This window comes from Coregonus clupeaformis, chromosome 3 (genome assembly GCF_020615455.1).
Source record: "Coregonus clupeaformis isolate EN_2021a chromosome 3, ASM2061545v1, whole genome shotgun sequence".
In the NCBI taxonomy this organism is placed as follows: domain Eukaryota; kingdom Metazoa; phylum Chordata; class Actinopteri; order Salmoniformes; family Salmonidae; genus Coregonus; species Coregonus clupeaformis.
In genome coordinates this window covers 8,302,271-8,321,713 of record NC_059194.1, presented here as the reverse complement: position 1 = coordinate 8,321,713, position 19,443 = coordinate 8,302,271, and the positions used below count along the sequence as shown (strand labels likewise).

General features: G+C 46.7%; 1 protein-coding gene across 1 annotated transcript in view; it reads left to right on the top strand.

The window, feature by feature from the left end:
* Window positions 1-18,685, top strand: part of LOC121541796 (protocadherin Fat 4-like) — a 96,853-nt gene extending 78,168 nt beyond the window's left edge. Inside the window, exons 10-17 of the mRNA XM_041851102.2 lie at window positions 895-999; window positions 1,276-1,583; window positions 3,898-3,983; window positions 4,648-4,827; window positions 5,191-5,315; window positions 5,460-5,677; window positions 13,567-13,828; window positions 15,618-18,685. Coding sequence (XP_041707036.2) covers window positions 895-999; window positions 1,276-1,583; window positions 3,898-3,983; window positions 4,648-4,827; window positions 5,191-5,315; window positions 5,460-5,677; window positions 13,567-13,828; window positions 15,618-17,521 — 3,188 coding nt within the window. The 3' untranslated portion in view covers window positions 17,522-18,685. The remainder of the gene's footprint in view (window positions 1-894; window positions 1,000-1,275; window positions 1,584-3,897; window positions 3,984-4,647; window positions 4,828-5,190; window positions 5,316-5,459; window positions 5,678-13,566; window positions 13,829-15,617) is intronic.
* The last annotated feature ends 758 nt before the right edge of the window (window positions 18,686-19,443 follow it).

Sequence of the window (19,443 nt, the reverse complement as noted above, 5' to 3'; positions counted from 1 at the left end):
TGCATGCCTTTCTTTCTACAGTACTTAAGCATATTTCTGATATTTAGGGCTCTGCTCATCTTTCATTTGGTCAAACATTGAGAGGTTTAGTATGTATTAAAGATTGCTCCTTCTAGATCCTTAAAGATACAAATATTTTTGAAAAGTGAACTAAAGAGAACTAGCTACTCTCTTTTTGTGTAAATCACTCCCTCCCTGCTTGAATGTTGATGGTGTGATAAATACAATAATATTAATCTTAATGAAGGGAGTGCACATGGAGAACCATAAATGAGAACAGTAGTTTGAATCATGTCTGTTTGGCCAGCTGCTGGCTGTAGTGGCTGATAGATACTTCCACTGATCAACAGCAGACATTTTGCCTAAGCATCAGTCTTTTTTTATTATGACCATAACAAATTACCACAAACCTTGTCGTTTCATCAAGATGAATGGCCCTCTTGAAGAATTGCACCTTTTGACTTACAGAAGTTTGCATGCCCTCACGTTGAACTCCACACTTCCTGTTTTCCCTGCCTGGTTGTGGTGAAAGAATGTATCTCCTTTAAGCTATTTGTCTCATGGTGCAGGAGTCAGTGCCTAAAAATACATAAAGCTGCAGGTCATTGTCAGTGTTGCCCCTTGCATACCTTGTTCTGTCTGTTATTGTACTGTCTTATATTAGTGATCATATTTTCATCATGCTTTAGTTCATTGGCCTCAGAGATCCATTGAAGAGTCTACCGTTCTAAAATCTCTCTCTATATATTTAAACCCTGTCGTAGACCCCCTGTGATTTTCAACTTCAATGACAGGGTGTCATAGGAAGAAAAAAAACATGAACTGTGTTTGCCCCCACATCTTCCTGTCAACCCCACCTCGTTCATTTTAATTTGTGTTGTTTTGTGAACCCAGGCAAAACGTGTGATTCCATCATCAATCACTGTGAGTGTAACCCATGTTTTAATGGCGGCTCCTGCCAGAACAGAGTGGATGGCTATAACTGTCATTGTCCATTTGGTAAGTATTGACTTAGAGGAAACCGCTACGTGATTGAAAACTATCTGGATTGGCAAAATGACTGTTGCTATCCCCAGTGTAATGAATTGTATGTATCCATGTCACATTTATTCACATACTGTATGTTGTGTAACTGTTTCTCTATTCTAAGCATGATACCCTTATTGTTAGCCTATGATAGCGGATGGTTCCCAGATATGTGCTGCTTTTATAGATGCTGTATGGTGAATTATTCATGACATCCCTGTTTCATTTATTCATTCCTTTCCTCCTCAGGGGTCTTTGGAAAACACTGTGAACTCAACAGCTACGGCTTTGAGGAGCTGTCCTACATGGAGTTTCCGAGCCTGGATCCCAACAACAACTACATCTACATCAAGTTTGCCACACTAAAGAGCAACGCTCTCCTCATGTACAACCATGACAACCAGACCGGAGACAAGGCGGAATTCCTGGCTCTGGAGATCTTTGAGGGACGGATGCGCTTCTCGTTTAACTTGGGAAGCGGGACCTATAAACTAATCACCATGATAAAAGTTTCAGATGGACAGTTCCACACTGTCATCGCAAGGAGAGCTGGAATGGTGAGAGGCATTTTTGTTATATATGGCTTTATTACCAAGCTGTTTTTATTTGTTTTGCACCCTAAACAGTTGGAAAATATATTGTATTTGAAGTCTTAATGGTTTTATGGGCCTATAATGGCAAAGATGTAGAGTAAAATCCTAAAGCCCCCACATGTAGGCCTATATAGAAGTATAGCTTATGTTTCAACAGCAGTTATGACCTCCTGGGTTTTTATAGCTGAGAGCAGCATCCAAATTTGGCATCATATTCTTTTTTTGCACCGTGAGATGATAATTAAACTACCCACACACTGGTAGTTCTGAATATAGCTTTCATAGTTGTAATTATATTTGATTGCTTGTTGTGATTTACAATATGGCCTCCAAAATAGCCTCAGACTCTGAAATTCCTTGTATTTCCTCCGAATGTAGTTGTTTCTCTGCCAGTTGTTCAATGGTATGGAGAAAAAAATCACCAGCCTGTCCAGAGTTGTATAAGTCTCCTGCTGGACTTCAGATTTGTCATTGCACTGGGATTTCATAGGAAATTGGTAAAATCATTAAACTGTCAGCTTGGAGAGAGTGACAGGATAGACAGGTACACAACATGCAGTTAGAAATACGATGCACTACAAATATTATGAGTAGGTTGAGGAATTACCATGTTGAGGCTCTTAACCGAGCTAGTAGAACGAAAGCAGAGCGTGCATCTGCCCGCATTTCAGGCACGGGGGGGGAGTATTTTTCTCCGCTCTGCTGACAAGTTTTTTTTCTTCCGATTTATCAGGGGGTGCTGTGCAGCATCCTCAGCACCCCTACTTCCCGCGGCTGTGCCTGTGAAGGCCATTTTTCAGTTCCTCCACTTTTGGATTCTGAGCAGATGTGATAACCAGACCTAGTAATGTAGGACACACCGGGAGAGTCAAGGACACTGTTGTATATATGAAAATAATATTCTAGTTCACCCAACTGAAAGCTGCAACCCAGCAAGCATAATTTATATTGCCTATACTCTGTTATTATAGCTGTATTATAACAGCAATAGTTATGAGTATGACCACTAAGTTAAGAAAACTAATGTAGGTTACATATGTAATACAGTCATGTCACAATTTAACTGCAAGAATTGTTGTAACATTCTTCTCAAGGCTATTTTTGCCTTATTTCCTATTTCTTCCCATTTGGAGGAATGAGAGTGGTTTCAGGCCTCACATAAATAATTTACAACTATTTACATCCTTTAGCATCCACATTCTGTTTTCATCCTCAACAAGTGTTGAACCTGACTTTCTCACATAAATAATCCAACATGACGAATGGAAGACAATAGCATGTTTCTGTAGTGTTCAACAGCAGCCATCTATTTGGATTTGTCATCTAGAAGGTTGGTGATGGGAAAATGATGCTCTCCAGTGGCACTTTTCCACCCTCATTTGTTGTGACATCACTAATCTGCGGTGTTTACCGTGTTCCCTGATAGTTAAGCAAACAAAAACAATGCTCTTGGTCTTTTGTCACATATTATATCCATTTTCAGAGGGTGTTTCCTTGAGAAAACCCTTCGCCAGTCATGTGAGACACTTGACAGTGTGTGTACGCTGTGGTTTGGCTGCAGGGGCTTTGATCTAAGAGAAAGGCATTAATAAATTGCCCATCTGGCGCCGAAGTGTAGCCCTAGCCCTTCAACAACAGCGACAAAGCCCTGAGACAAATGTCTCTTTTTCCCTTGTTGTTTTTTTGCCTCATAAATTGTAAGTTTCTGTGTTAGCAATTAGTGAGGGAAGGGAGGGAGGGGTCACGCTCTCCGGCATCTCTTGGATGATTTGTGCTCACGTTCCAAGCAGGCCGCTCTGTGTTTATCTAAGATCTTGGTGTAGGTGGAGCATGCTGCCATGGTTTTTAAACACGTTCACGCACTTCTCATTTCTCCTGCCACCTCTTTTTTCACCTCAGTCAAGCTTCAGAGACCACAGAGGGAAAGGGAAAGTAGAACAATTATTAGCCTTGGCTAACGGTAAAGGTCATATCTTAGGGAATCTTAGATTGCCATTTAGGTCTACTGCGTCTTCATAAGGATGGTTTCAAAACAGTATGCTATCAAACAACATTAATTGTGACTTACAAAATCAGACATGTAGTTGTATTTACTGTTGTCTGTCTGTCTTTCTGCAAACTGGAGTGCTCATCTGAGTAAGATATTACTGTCTGTGCTGGTACGACCATCAGGAAGTTGCAACGTGTGTGGTAATTTGTTGTGTGTCAGTATGTGTGCTGTACAGTCACAGGAGAATAACATATCCGTGACTGTGTCTCTGCTCCTCTCGTCATGCAGGCTGCGTCCCTGACAGTCGACGTGTGTGGGGACGATCAGGAGCCAGGCTACTGTGCTGTGAGCAACGTGGCTGTGCATACTGACTGGTAAGAACACATACAGTAGAGCTTACCACACCATCAACTCTGGCAGAGTACACCCAGCTGTGAACTACATAGTAAAAGGTTCCATTCGGTAGAAGAGACTGGTTATAGGGGAAGCATTTATTTCCAGATGCAAATAGCACTTTATTTCCATGATATACTGTATCTGTTGTAAATAAATATAATTCCTTGAGAGAAAAAAAACAGAATGCCATTTGAGGCTGTTTACTCTCAGAGTAGCCCTTGCTGGCCATCTTGAATTCATACAAACATCCTTATCGGTCACTATTGTTTCTCATTCTGGGAAGTTAAAAATATCAACAGTACAACAATATCTCATGTCTCTGCAAAGAATGGTCTGTGGACCCATCCATCATGTCGACTGTTCTCAATGAACCCTTGCATGTCCACCTTGGCTTGTGTAAACCATAGTGTCTGTAAACATATACATGTACATCACATGTACCGTTTAGCATTGTGAGACGCCCATAGTGAAAAGCTGTCTGGACCCATGGGGGGGAGACTGTGTGTGAGACTTACTGAGTGAGCGATCTGGCAGATGACGAGGGTCTGCTGCAGTTTATTTGCGGATGGCCCGGGCCCCTGTGGGGCCATGTTGTTGTGAGAGGCGCTGACCCCCAGCGGCTTCTCCTTCTCCTCCTCGCAGGATCCTGGACGTTGGGCCCAACCGGCTCTCGGTGGGAGGCGTCAGGTCAATAGAGCCCGTCCTTCATCGCCGTGGCCAGGTCGCCACCCACGACTTTGTGGGCTGCATCATGGAGTTCGCCGTCAACGGCCGCCCACTGGAGCCCAGTCAGGCCCTGGCGTCCCATGGCATCCTTGACAGGTCTAGCGCCCTCCCTACCTCTTTCTTTCCTCCATCCTTCCATCCTACTCAACCCCCTAACTCCCAAACTCTCCCAGCAGGATATCTGGTCATTCACTGTAGCGCTCAACCCTCAAGAACCTCTGAAGAGCCATCTTTGATATAAATAGCAGACGTACAGTTTTTTGGAATAGTACTCGTAGAATTGTAGAATGGAGATTCTTTCTTTTAGTTTGTTGTGAATAGTGGCGAAGACAGATATTTTAATATGCTAATTCCCTAGGTTTTTTATGTTTTTTGTATTGGGGGAGTTGCATCTTCCAGATCCTATAGAGGGCCCGCTGTCCACCATGGTGGCTGACTTGTCTGTCTGTCTGTCTGTAGATGTCCCAGACTGGAGGGAGCCTGCACAGCCAACCCCTGCAGACATGGGGGCACCTGTATTGACTACTGGTCCTGGCAGCAGTGCAAATGCATGGAGGGCTTCACCGGCAAATACTGCGAGAAATGTAAGAATCCCTTTGGAGGGGAATTTTGGCTGACTGTGCTTGCAGTCTGAGTCATACACTTCTTGTGAATTTGACCATCAATCAGATAAATATTGTATCATTTCCTTTGACTTACCCTGACTTGTGCTTTTCATTCTTGCATAGACATCACGGCCGACACGGCTCTCTCGCTGGACGGGACTGGTCGGCTTGACTACGCCATGCGCCAGAGCCCCAAACGGGACGTCCTGCTACGCCAGAGCCTCATGGGCTTGACCTCTGACCTCTCTGGGCCCAGCAGCCTTGAGATCAAGTTCCGCACCCGCAGCAAGAGTGGCACCCTACTCCATGTCCAGGAGAGCAGCAACTACACCACCATCAAGGTAAAGGGAGGCTCCATGGAGCGAAGCCAGAGACATGCTAGAATGTGTCTGCTGTTCCCAAAGCATCCAGAGGCACAAATGAGCGTACACACAGGCATGTTAGTATATTTGTCTGTTTCTCCATCTGCTACTTGGTCGTCATCTTGAGATCCACATGTAAACATGTCACACATACACCTAGTCCTCCCTTAACCCCCCACCCCTGAGTCAAAGCTATAAGGGGACCTGTCTTCATCACCTCCTCCCATTACCCTTATATATACGTTCCATACGTTACTTCAATCTGCTGCTATACACTTCAAGGCTCTGAGTGATCCGGGGCAGCTGCCCAAGGGCCTCGCATTCATCCACTTCCATTTTCCCCCAGTCCGCTTCCTTTCCTCCAGGACACACCGAGTCTCTCTGGTTATGTTTTCCGGTGCAGAGCAGGCCCCCAGAATCCCTCCTACCACTACTACTATACAGCCCAAAGAGCAATATTGAATGTACTGTGTGACCCTAGAAAAGAATATGTACAGGAGTATAAATAATGTAAAAGAGATAAGTTAAATTGGTTCTACAAATCTCTTTTCCTGTGTTTTTGGCTTTCCAGATTTTGTCGTGGACCTTTAAAATCAATTCCTCCTGAAGCTACTTATCATTGCTGAAGTTTTGTTTCTTTGAAGGGGAAGCAAAGAGATTGCATTTCCACTTTAGGCTGAAATGTATGAGATTACCATACACAATGCCTGGCACACATTCATTTTCTAAGACAAAGTTATATTGGTTCATTACTTTTATACGATTAGCTCTATTGCGTATGGATATAGTTTATGCATATTGAAAGTAATACTATTAAATGGTCCTGTATACATAACATGATCATAATAATAATAGCAGTCTGGTTCACTGGTATTTGGCACATGCAACCTTTTCCACTGCACTGCAACTAGGGTTGCAACCAGAGGAAAAAAAACTCTAGACCACCTTTACTTCACACACAGAGACGCATACAAAGCTCTCCCTCGCCCTCCATTTGGCAAATCTGACCATAACTCTATCCTCCTGATTCCTGCTTATAAGCAAAAACTAAAGCAGGAAGCACCAGTGACTCGGTTAATAAAAAAGTGGTCAGATGACGCAGATGCTAAGCTACAGGACTGTTTTGCTAGCACAGACTGGAACATGTTCCGGGATTCTTCAGACAGCATTGAGGAGTACACCACATCAGTCACTGGCTTCATCAATAAGTGCATCGATGATGTCGTCCCCACAGTGACCGTACGTACATACCCCAACCAGAAGCCATGGATTACAGGAAACATCCGCACTGAGCTAAAGGGTAGAGCTGCCGCTTTCAAGGAACGGGACTCTAACCCGGACGCTTATAAGAAATCCCGCTATGACCTCCGACGAACCATCAAACAGGCAAAGAGTCAATACTGGACTAAGATTGAATCGTACTACACTGGCTCTGACGCTTGTCGGATGTGGCAGGACTTGAAAACTATTACAGACTACAAAGGGAAGCACAGCCGCGAGCTGCCCAGTGACACAAGCCTACCAGACGAGCTAAACCACTTCTATGCTCGCTTCAAGGCAAGCAACACTGAAGCATGCATGAGAGCACCAGCTGTTCCGGATGACTATGTGATCACGCTCTCCGTAGCCGATGTGAGTAAGACTTTTAAGCAGGTCAACATTCACAAGGCCGCAGGGCCAGACGGATTACCAGGACGTGTACTCCGAGCATGTGCTGACCAACTGGCAAGTGTCTTCACTGACATTTTCAACATGTCCCTGACTGAGTCTGTAATACCAACATGTTTCAAGCAGACCACTATAGTCCCTGTGCCCAAGGACTCTAAGATAACCTGCCTAAATGACTACCGACCCGTAGCACTGACGTCTGTAGCCATGAAGTGCTTTGAAAGGCTGGTCATGGCTCACATCAACAGCATTATCCCAAAAACCCTAGACCCACTCCAATTTGCATACCGCCCCAACAGATCCACAGATGATGCAATCTCTATTGCACTCCACACTGCCCTTTCCCACCTGGACAAGAGGAACACCTACGTGAGAATGCTATTCATTGACTACAGCTCAGCATTCAACACCATAGTGCCCTCTAAGCTCATCACTAAGCTAAGGATCCTGGGACTAAACACCTCCCTCTGCAACTGGATCCTGGACTTCCTGACGGGCCGCCCCCAGGTGGTAAGGGTAGGTAACAACACATCTGCCACACTGATCCTCAACACGGGGGCCCCCTCAGGGGTGCGTGCTCAGTCCCCTCCTGTACTCTCTGTTCACCCATGACTGCATGGCCAGGCACGACTCCAACACCATCATTAAGTTTGCCGACGACACAACAGTGGTAGGCCTGATCACCGACAACGATGAGACAGCCTATAGGGAGGAGGTCAGAGACCTGGCCGTGTGGTGCCAGGACAACAACCTCTCCCTCAACGTGACCAAGACAAAGGAGATGATTGTGGACTACAGGAAAAAAAGAGGACTGAGCACGCCCCCATTCTCATCGACGGGGCTGTAGTGGAACAGGTTGAGAGCTTCAAGTTCCTTGGTGTCCACATCACCAACGAACTATCATGGTCCAAACACACCAAGACAGTCGTGAAGAGGGCACGACAAAGCCTATTCCCCCTCAGGAGACTGAAAAAGATTTGGCATGGGTCCTCAGATCCTCAAAAAATTCTACAGCTGCACCATCGAGAGCATCCTGACTGGTTGCATCACCGCCTGGTATGGCAACTGCTTGGCCTCCGACCGCAAGGCACTACAGAGGGTAGTGCGTACGGCCCAGTACATCACTGGGGCCAAGCTTCCTGCCATCCAGGACCTCTATACCAGGCGGTGTCAGAGGAAGGCCCTCAAAATTGTCAAAGACTCCAGCCACCCTAGTCATAGACTGTTCTCTCTGCTACCGCACGGCAAGCGGTACCGGAGTGCCAAGTCTAGGTCCAAAAGACTTCTCAACAGCTTCTACCCCCAAGCCATAAGACTCCTGAACAGCTAATCATGGCTACCCGGACTATTTGCACTGCCCCTCCACCCCATCCTTTTTACGCTGCTGCTACTCTGTTAATTATTTATGCATAGTCACTTTAACTCTACCCACATGTACATATTACCTCAACTACCTCAACTAGCCGGTGCCCCCGCACATTGACTCTGCAACGGTACCCTGTATATATAGCCTCCCTACTGTCACTTTATTTTACTTCTGCTCTTTTTTCTCTCAACACTTTTTTTGTTGTTTTATTTTTACTTTTTTTGTTTAAAATAAATGCACTGTTGGTTAAGGGCTGTAAGTAAGCATTTCACTGTAATGTCTGCACCTGTTGTATTCGGCGCATGTGACCAATAAAATTTGATTTGATTTGATTTGCAAAGCTACTGGTAATTTACCAAAGTTACTGGAATCTTCAGTAATTTTGGTAATTAACAGCAAATCAATGGCAATCTATCGTAATTTTGAATAACTAAAAAAATATATGTATATTGTGATGTCACGAGAGGCTGTGTCCTGGAGGGACGTTACATCCCCCTGAGGTGGCTGCAAACCCAGACAGCTATGGCTCCATCTGCTGGTATGGTCGGGAACTCCACCCCTCTATGGCCAATCTTCCCACGCAGCTGAAACAAATGAGGAGCTGATGAGCTGAAGGTTTGGGAAGGGAAGAGACACAGTCTCCAACCTGGGCTCTCTGGAGGACAAGAGTGCTGCACGTCCACTTCCATGAGGAATATAAGGATTTGGAGATACTTACCTTTGGGAAATACTCACCTTTGGATATATGCACCTGTGGGAAATACGTGAGAGACATTTGGAAGGACTTTTGCTGGGTTGGCCACTAGCTGCAACGTGGACTACAGTAAGGCTGGGGAAAAGTTATCTGAGCGAGTGAGAATTATGATTTTGGATGTGGAAGAGACATCCCTGAACTGTTAACCCTTAAAGAGCCACAAGAGAACAGAATTTTGTTATATTTTCGTTAATTTCCCAAGACCTATAATAAAATCCTTGTTTTGTTTGAACCTTGTCTCCTTGCACTACTTGAGCAATCCCGCTGAAAGCTGTGTAGCCTCTCGTGACGTCACAGATGGTGGAGAATACGGGCATGCTCAAGCGTTAATAGTGCATGTCAGAGGAGGATACCGAAGGTTTGATCACCCAGTTTTCCAAGTTGGCCGTAGGCTCCCCCCGACTGAAATGGAGGACATATTGAAAGCCCTTGTTGCTGGCCAGCAAGCCCAGATGCAAGCAAACGTGGCTCTCTTGGAGGAGCAAAAGAAAGCCAACCTTCTGAAGGCAGAGGAATTGCAGTTGCAGAGACAGAGGGTGGTCCAAAATACCCGCCCAATAAAGGCAAGTGACTTTATATCTAAGATGGGAGCTACCGATGACATTGAGGCATACCTGCATGCATTTGAGGCCACGGCCACTAGGGGAAGCCTGGCCCAAGCAACAGTGGGTTGGTCTGTTAGCCCCCTTTCTAACCGGGGAATCGCTGAATGCTGTCCGGGACCTGGGCCCTGACCAGGTTACTGACTATGATGCCCTGAAGTCTGAGATCCTCAGCAGATATGGACTCACAAAGTTTGGTATGGCCCAGCGCTTTCACAGTTGGACCTTCCAACCAGACCAACCTCCTCGGGCGCAGATGCATGAACTTGTCCGAATCGCAAGGAAATGGCTGGATCCGCAGAGGAATACAGCAGCGGCGGTGGTGGAGGCCGTTGTGGTGGATCGTTACCTACGCGCCCCTGCCTTATGAGGCAAAACGGTTCATCAGTCAACAGGCCTTGACCACGGCTGATCTGACCGTGGAAGCTGTGGAAAAGTACCAGGCCACAGCGGAGATGCTGAATGCTTCCCGAAAAAGACCCCAGGAGGGCGGCCCCACCACAAATGGGAAGAACCCGTCCAAAGGACCCCAAGGTCTCGAACCCAGCCACGTCAGGACTTATCCCGGCTCCAGGGGAGCCAGAAACCAGGCGGGTCCAAGAAGAGTACACCAGGAGGGGGAAACTCGACAGTGTTACCGGTGTGGGGAGATGGGACATATCTCCTGGCAGTGTGGGAAACCAGCCGATGAACCTATGCCCACTGCGGAGTCCTCCAGCTCAGCACCCACACACCGTTTTGCCTCGCTCTTGGGAGTCGTAGATGGCGGCCCAGATCGACCCCCCACCTGCCCGGTAACTGTGAATCACCATGATGTGGAGGCCTTACTGGATTCTGGTAGCCGGGCCACCCTGGTGCGTAAGGATTTGGTGGGCCCAACGTGTCTGACCCCGGGAAAGTCCTCCCAGTTTCCTGTGTCCATGGGGACACCAGAGAATACCCCATTACTGAACTTACAATGACCAGCACACGGGGAACCATACACACGACGGCGGGGTGGTTGATTCCCTCCCCGTCCCTGTCCTAATTGGACGAGACTGCCCAGCCTTTTACCCACTCTGGAGAGAGTCTCAGGAGAGGAAACCCGAGTACCTCGGAAACGGAGAGGCAAGACTCATCCTGGGAAGGCTCCGGTGCAATCCTCCGAGTTACTCACTCCCGCCCGGGCTCTGATAGGGATGGCAGGTGGCCAGACCGACACAGAGACGGAGCTACAGAATCTGGACAAAGAACTGTCTGGTCTGAAGGGGACCGCTGAGAGGTATCGTTTGTTAAAGCAACAGTTAGACATGAAGACAGAAGAGTTAGATATCCTCCAGGCTAAACTCCAACAGAGCTCCTTCCCTAAGCAACAGGAGGAGCTGGAGAGGCTGCGCAGGACCATCGAGGAGTGTGAGGAGACCCTGCGCAGTAGTAAGGAGGTCCAGAAGAAGGCAGAGGAGAAGTACAAGGTGTTGGAGAACAAGATGAAGAATGCGGAGGCAGAGAGAGAAAGGAACTGAAAGCTGCTCAACAGAAGCTAAACTCTGCTAAAACCAAGGCTGATGCGTTCAGTAAGAAACTCAAGGAGAGACAACAGGAGGCTGAGTCCCTGGTCCTAGAGTTGGAGGAGTTGAAGAGAGAGCAGTCTGGCAAGCACCACGGCAATGCGGACGCCCTCTCCCGGCGTGATGCCTTCTTCGCTGCCTTTACCCGACGAGGACGTCGGTCCCGAGGAGGGGGATGTGTGATGTCACGAGAGGCTGTGTCCTGGAGGGACGTTACATCCCCCTGAGGTGGCTGCAAACCCAGACAGCTATGGCTCCATCTGCTGGTATGGTCGGGAACTCCACCCCTCTATGGCCAATCTTCCCACGCAGCTGAAACAAATGAGGAGCTGATGAGCTGAAGGTTTGGGAAGGGAAGAGACACAGTCTCCAACCTGGGCTCTCTGGAGGACAAGAGTGCTGCACGTCCACTTCCATGAGGAATATAAGGATTTGGAGATACTTACCTTTGGGAAATACTCACCTTTGGATATATGCACCTGTGGAAATACGTGAGAGACATTTGGAAGGACTTTTTGCTGGGTTGGCCACTAGCTGCAACGTGGACTACAGTAAGGCTGGGGAAAAGTTATCTGAGCGAGTGAGAATTATGATTTTGGATGTGGAAGAGACATCCCTGAACTGTTAACCCTTAAAGAGCCACAAGAGAACAGAATTTTGTTATATTTTCGTTAATTTCCCAAGACCTATAATAAAATCCTTGTTTTGTTTGAACCTTGTCTCCTTGCACTACTTGAGCAATCCCGCTGAAAGCTGTGTAGCCTCTCGTGACGTCACAATATATATATAGTGTTCATTTATTATATCTGTGTCCATATTGTCCTTGATTTTCTAGTAGGTAGACCATATGGTTCAAGAGACAATAGCCTATTTAATGAAAAAGCATCTAATGAACAATGGCATCCATTTCTGCAACTCTTCCAACTGTTGACTTTTTTCACATCTACCACCAGTTTGACGCCAAAACATTGCCAACAAATAGAAATTGACATAGTAAAATAAATAAAAGTTTGTAAAACTATTTTTATAACGGACGTTTCATGCTAAAACCCTCATATACTGGTCCCGTGTAGCTCAGTTGGTAGAGCATGGCGTTTACAACGCCAGGGTTGTGGGTTCATTTCCCACGGGGGGCCAGTATGAAAAAAACAACAACAAAAACTCACTAACTGTAAGTCGCTCTGGATAAGAGCGTCTGCTAAATGACAAAAATGTTAAACAAAATAAACAAAATAATTTAAATGTATATACCAATGGTATTCACTAAATTGATGGTTTATATTTAGGATAATGTTTTACAGCTTTGTCATTCTATTTTGTATTATTTAATTATTGAATATATTTTACGTGATAAAGCCACACAGAGGGCCAGAGATTATTACGGACACCTGTCATAATCTGAAGTAACCAAAAGGGCCACTAGATGTCTAATGATAGATTACATAACATTCTTTAAAAATACAAGAATTCTGGTAGTTTACTGGTAACCTTCTAAAGTTTCCAGTATTACACCCTCCCTTTGCACACCTAACTGCAACAGTTGTTGTTGTAAAGGAAAATGTGTTTTCAATCAACTGTCCTACCTGGTACATTAACAATACTGTACATAAATAGATTATTAGTATTCCAAAACAAGAACTCCAACTGAAATGAAACATCAACAACATCCTTGAGTTGAGAATTATCAGAGCCTGAGCATATACAGTAATCATATCGTCATGCTGATCCATTTCTCCAAGCTCTCCTTCTCAACAAACATGTACAATACAGTATCTGTCTGTCTGTCTGCCTGTCTGTGTCCTTCTGTCTGTGCCCGTCTGTCTGTGTCCGTCTGTCTGTGTCAGTCTGTGTCCGTCCGTCTGTGTCCATCCGTCTGTCTGTCCACGTCTATCTATCCATCCATCTAACTTAGTCTCTGTCTCTTCCCCCAGCTGAAAAACGGCAATGTCCAATACATCTCTGATGCGGGCGTGGGGGGCAAGGTGGAGAGGACCCTGGGGGAGATGGTCCTATCAGACGGCCAGTGGCACGTCCTGCAGATCTTCAAAAATGGCTCAGCCACCTCCCTTCACGTGGACGGAGCCCTCCTCAAATTCATCCAGCACCCCACCCAGGACTTTGGGGGTCTTGACGTCCTGACCATGTCCCTCGGTGGTGTTCCCTCTGGGCCCACCCAGCAGAAAATTGCATTAGGTGAGTTGGTGATGTGTGAAGTTGCTGTTATTCTCATATACACTGAGTGTACAAAACATTAGGAACACCTTCCTAACATTGAATTGCACCCCCGCTTTTGCCCTCAGAACAGTCTCAATTCATCGGGGCATGGACTGTACAAGGTGTCAAAAAGTGTTCCACAGGGATGCTGGCCCATGTTGACTCCAATGCTTCCCACAGTTATGTCAAGTTGGCTGGATGTCTTGGGTGGTGGACCATTCTTGATACACAGGGGAAACTGTTGAGTGTGAAAAACCCAGCAGCGTTGCAGTTCTTGTCACACTCAAACTGGTGCGCCTGGCACCTACTACCATACCCTGTTAAAAGGCACTTCAATCTTTTGTCTTGCTCATTCACCTTCTGAATGGCACACATACACAATCCATGTCTCAATTGTCTCACGGCTTAAAAATCCTTCTTTAACCTGTCTCATCCCCTTCATCTACACTGATTGAAGTGGATTTAACAAGTGACATCAATAAGGGATCATAGCTTTCACCTGGTTTCACCTGGTCAGTCTGTCATGGAAAGAGCAGGTGTTCCTAATGTTTTGTACACTCAGTGTAGTATGTGAATGGTAGAGACCTTTTTCACTGAATAAAAGGTATTCTGTTGGCCATATTAGGTGGTGTTCCAGTCCTGATGTCTGCTGTAAATTGGGTTTTTGACATTGGACACATATTTGCCTGTGAGATATTTACAGTAGAAGAGAGTTAATGTTGCTCTCTTTTACGGATCATTTCTAGACAATAACTAATGTGAAAGTAGTTTGATTAGGTGGGAGAGCCCCACCTTTAATGCTTTAATGTTTTCATCTTATTGCCCTGGAATCTCGGCTTTGGTTAGACCTAAATCACGTATCAAATGTCCTCAACTTTGACTTGAAAATAGTTTGGATAGGGTGAACGAGAGGGCTTCCAGAGGGAGGGATACACCACTGTACATTTCTGACTTTTAGGGGCAAGAAAATGACTTAATACTATGGACTGGACTAATATGGTAAGAAATTAGCAATTTGAATGATTTGTTGGCATCTTTCACACAGCAAGGTCCAGGATATATTTCAAAATAAACACTCTCTGAACACGCAGCTCTATGGCAGGCTGCCTTGCCTAGCACAATGATAATCTGGTCCCGGTTTCTTGGGGCCACGCCTGCACCAAATAGGACCTGACCCTCGCTCAATATGCGTATCGAAGCAGTTGTGTTCTGGTGTGCATTCAACTAGTAAGGATATAATGAATAGGACAAAATTGTTTTCATTTATATTGGGATAAATTCAATATGTTTACATCTGTGAGGGAACATTGTGAGGCAATATGAAAGCGAAGGTTTGAATTAGTCACCAAAACATTTCTTCCACATGGATGTCTTGAAGTGATATGAGGTCTGAAGATAGATTGTCTGGAATCGACTTCCCACGTTTTAGTCAATAATCATATTGGCTTCTCTCAGAATTTCCAACAATTGATTTACCCATTTGAGAATGTGATTTGTCAAGGTTTTTTCCATGAGGAAATTTCATTGATATTTTGGCTGATGCTGAACAAATTGCAGACAAAATTCAACAGCTCTGATTATAGCTTTCAGTTCCTGTTATTTACAAGGAGGCGATCCCCGATCCCAGCCTTATAGCACGTTCTGAAAAGCGATCAAACTTGTGTCATTCGGAATCTATGATCTTCCAGGCCACTGTGTTGTCTTAATAACCGTCCCGGACTACTTCCTGTTATCTGAACACCTCTTCCTCGTCCTATTCTTCCTGCAGGCTTCGACGGCTGCCTGGCCTATGTGAAGTACAATGGGGAGAATCTACCATTCAGCGGAGATCACAGCGCCGTCACCATCTCCAAGACCAGCTCAGCCGTTAAGATCGGCTGCAGAGGGCCCAACCTGTGTGAGAGCAGCCCTTGCAGGGACGGCCTGATGTGCGTCAACCAGTGGTACACCTACCAGTGCCTCCCACCCGGTGAATGTGCCTCCAGCCCCTGCCAGAACCGAGGGAACTGCGTCCCTGGCCCCCGCTCTAGTTACACCTGCGTCTGCTCTGAGTTCTACACTGGCCAGACCTGTGAGACCCTGGTGGCGTGCCTGGGGGTTCAATGCCCTCAGGGCACCCTCTGCAAGATGGCCAACAACGGTGGCTTCATCTGCAGCCCGAGCCCCACGGCCAAGGAGCTGACCTTGCCCATCTGGGCGGTACCGGCCATTGTGGGCAGCTGTGCCACAGCCCTGGCCCTGGTGGTGCTCAGTCTGATCCTCTGCAACCACTGCAAGAGCCGCAACAAGACCAAAGTGCCAAAGGAGGAGAAGCAGCCCAAGGAGAAGAAGAAGAAGAAAAAGAAAGGGAGTGAGAACGTGGCGTTTGACGACCCAGATAACATCCCGCCGTACGGTGATGACATGACGGTGAGGAAGCAGCCTGAGGGGAACCCCAAGCCTGACATCATCGAGAGGGAAAACCCCTACCTGATATATGACGAGACGGACATCCCTCACAACAATGAGACCATCCCCAGCGCCCCCTGTGCCCCCTGCCAGATGCCTGAGGCAGACATGGAGCACTATGACATAGACAACGCCAGCAGCATCGCCCCGTCCGATGCCGACATCATCCAGCATTACAAGCAGTTCCGCAGCCACACGCCCAAGTTCTCCATCCAGAGACACAGCCCTCTGGGCTTCGCCAGACAGTCTCCCCTGCCCTTGGGGGCCACCAGCTACACCTACCAGCCCCAGTACAGCCAGGCCCTGAGGTCCACCCCTCTCAGCCACTCAGCATGCCCCACGCCCAACCCCCTCTCCAGGCACAGCCCAGCCCCCTTCACCAAGCCCTCGTCCTTCTACCGCAACACCCCCACCAGAGACCTTAACCTGGCCCGCAGGGATGGCAGCCCCCTGGACCTGCACCACAACGAGATGGGCCAGCCGGGAGCCATGTTCAACTACGCCACCCGGCTGGGCCGACGCAGCAAGAGCCCCCAGACTATGGCGGGCCACGGCTCCAGGCCCGGCAGCCGGCTCAAGCAGCCCATCGAGCAGATCCCCCTGGAGACGGGGCCCCCCGTGGGGCTGTCCATCGAGGAGGTGGAGCGGCTCAACACGCCGCGGCCCCGCAACCCCAGCATCTGCAGCGCCGACCACGGCCGCTCCTCGTCTGAAGAGGACTGCCGGAGGCCCCTGTCACGGATGCGCAACCCAGCCGATGGCATCCCTGCCCCGGAGTCATCGTCTGAGAGCGACTCACACGACTCCTTCACCTGCTCAGAGATGGAGTACGACCGGGAGAAGCCTGTGGCCTACAGCTCCAGGGTGCCCAAGCTGTCGCAGGTCAACGAGTCCGACGCCGACGATGAGGACTACGGTGGGCGGCTCAAGCAGAGGCGCTACTCCAGCCGGCGGACCGAGGGCGGGCCCGCTGCACAGGCGCCAATGACAGACCACTACACTTTGCCCCAAAAACTGGGTCAGCAAGCCGGGGGCTTCAACTGGGACAACCTGTTAAACTGGGGCCCAGGCTTCGGCCATTACGTGGATGTGTTCAAGGACCTGGCCCTGCTGCCGGAGAACGCAGCCACAAAAGAGATGAACATTGAAATGAACATTGAGATGAACAGTGGGAACGGGTCAGTGACCATTCTGAACGAAGGGGAGGCTGAGCAATATGTATGAGACTATTTATTACAATCCTGTACAATATGGTATGTTCTCTAAAAGAGAAACTAAGACGATGTAGATAAGAAGCGGAGAACATTGGGCTAGCAGTCTCCATTCATTTCTTTGTGCAAATAAGACGCCTTTAATGCATTACGGCAGAAAAGGACACCTGTAATATTACTTCTAATGTAGTTGGAAGAGTATACCAGTCCTTTACAGACCTCTAACTGTACAATCATTAATCTCTGCGGTCTCATTAGGCGTTATACATTAACACTGAATGGTTGGAACAAAAAGCCTGTGTCTGAATTCAATTTGATGACTGCAAAGCTAAATTTGATCTTAATCAAATGTGGCTGGTCTGTATTACCAATATTGCCTCTCCTTTGCAAAACTTCTGTCACATTCACAAGTGAAAGATAAGATGAGCGATAGCATTGAAACACTTGCAGGAGAAATTCCAAAGGCCATAGCTATAGAAACCCCCAGCCTGTGTCTTTTTTGTCCTATTGCTAATTTTTAAAAGGAAGCATGTGTGTTTGATCCCACTGCACCTTTAGGCATGAAAATATAGCCCTCGGTGTGAAAATGAGCACACAACTTTGCTCGCACAGTAATCGAGGCCTGCCAATGTTATGACCCAAGCATGGTAACCGCTCTCTGGCTGTATGTGTTCTCTCAGATGACTGGCTAAGCCCTCCAAGAGTCCCTGCCTTACAGACATTTGAGGATTTAAGAATGCTGAGGACACTATTGGTTCTGTTGGCGGGGGTGGGAAGGGAAGGTTCTGGAGTGAATAGTCTGTGTCACAATCCCCCAAGCCTGAGTGTTATTTGACCAGCCAAAAGGTTCGGCCAATGATAGCTGATCCATCCCATCTTGACGTGAACCCCGCCCTACTAAGACTATGAACTTGTGTACATTTTTTTGTATCCATGGGAAATCATGGATGTCATCGTTGTCAGTGTTTTTGTCCATTCTTTTTAAATGTATGGTTTCTACTTTTTGTACTGTTTATTAACTTAAATTACTTAAGATGTGTTTTTATGGATATTTTCACATGCTGAAGTGTGTTCTTACTTTCAGGGAAAGTAAGATTGAAGACTTATTTTTTACATTTGTTACATACAGTGCCTTGCAAAAGTATTCATCCCCCTTGGCGTTTTTCCTAGTTTGTTGCATTACAACCTGTAATTTAAATGGGTTTTTATTTTTATTTCATGTAATGGTCATACACAAACTTGTTTCAAGAAATTCTAAAAAAATAAAAGTTGTGCGTGCATATGTATTCACCCCCTTTGCTATGAAGCCCCTAAATATGATCTGGTGCAACCAATTACCTTCAGAAGTCACATAATTAGTTAAATAAAGTCCACCTGTGTGCAATCTAAGTGTCACATGATCTGTCACATGATCTCAGTATATATACACCTGTTCTGAAAGGCCCCAGAGTCTGCAACACCACTAAGCAAGGGGCACCACCAAGCAAGTGGGAACCATGAAGACCAAGGAGCTCTCCAAACAGGTAAGGGACAAAGTTGTGGAGAAGTACAGATCAAGGTTGGATTATAAAAAAATATCAGAAACTTTAAACATCCCACGGAGCGCCATTAAATCCATTATTAAAAAATTGAAAGAATATGGCACCACAACAAACCTGCCAAGAGAGGGCCGCCCACCAAAACTCACAGACCAGGCAAGGAGGGCATTCATCAGAGAGGCAACAAAGAGACCAAAGATAACCCTGAAGGAGCTGCAAAGCTCTACAGCGGAGATTGGAGTATCTGTCCATAGGACCACTTTAAGCCGTACACTCCACAGAGCTGGACTTTACGGAAGAGTGGCCAGAAAAAAGCCATTGCTTAAAGAAGAAAATAAGCAATCACGTTTGGTGTTCGCCAAAAGGCATGTGGGAGACTCCCCAAACATATGGAAGA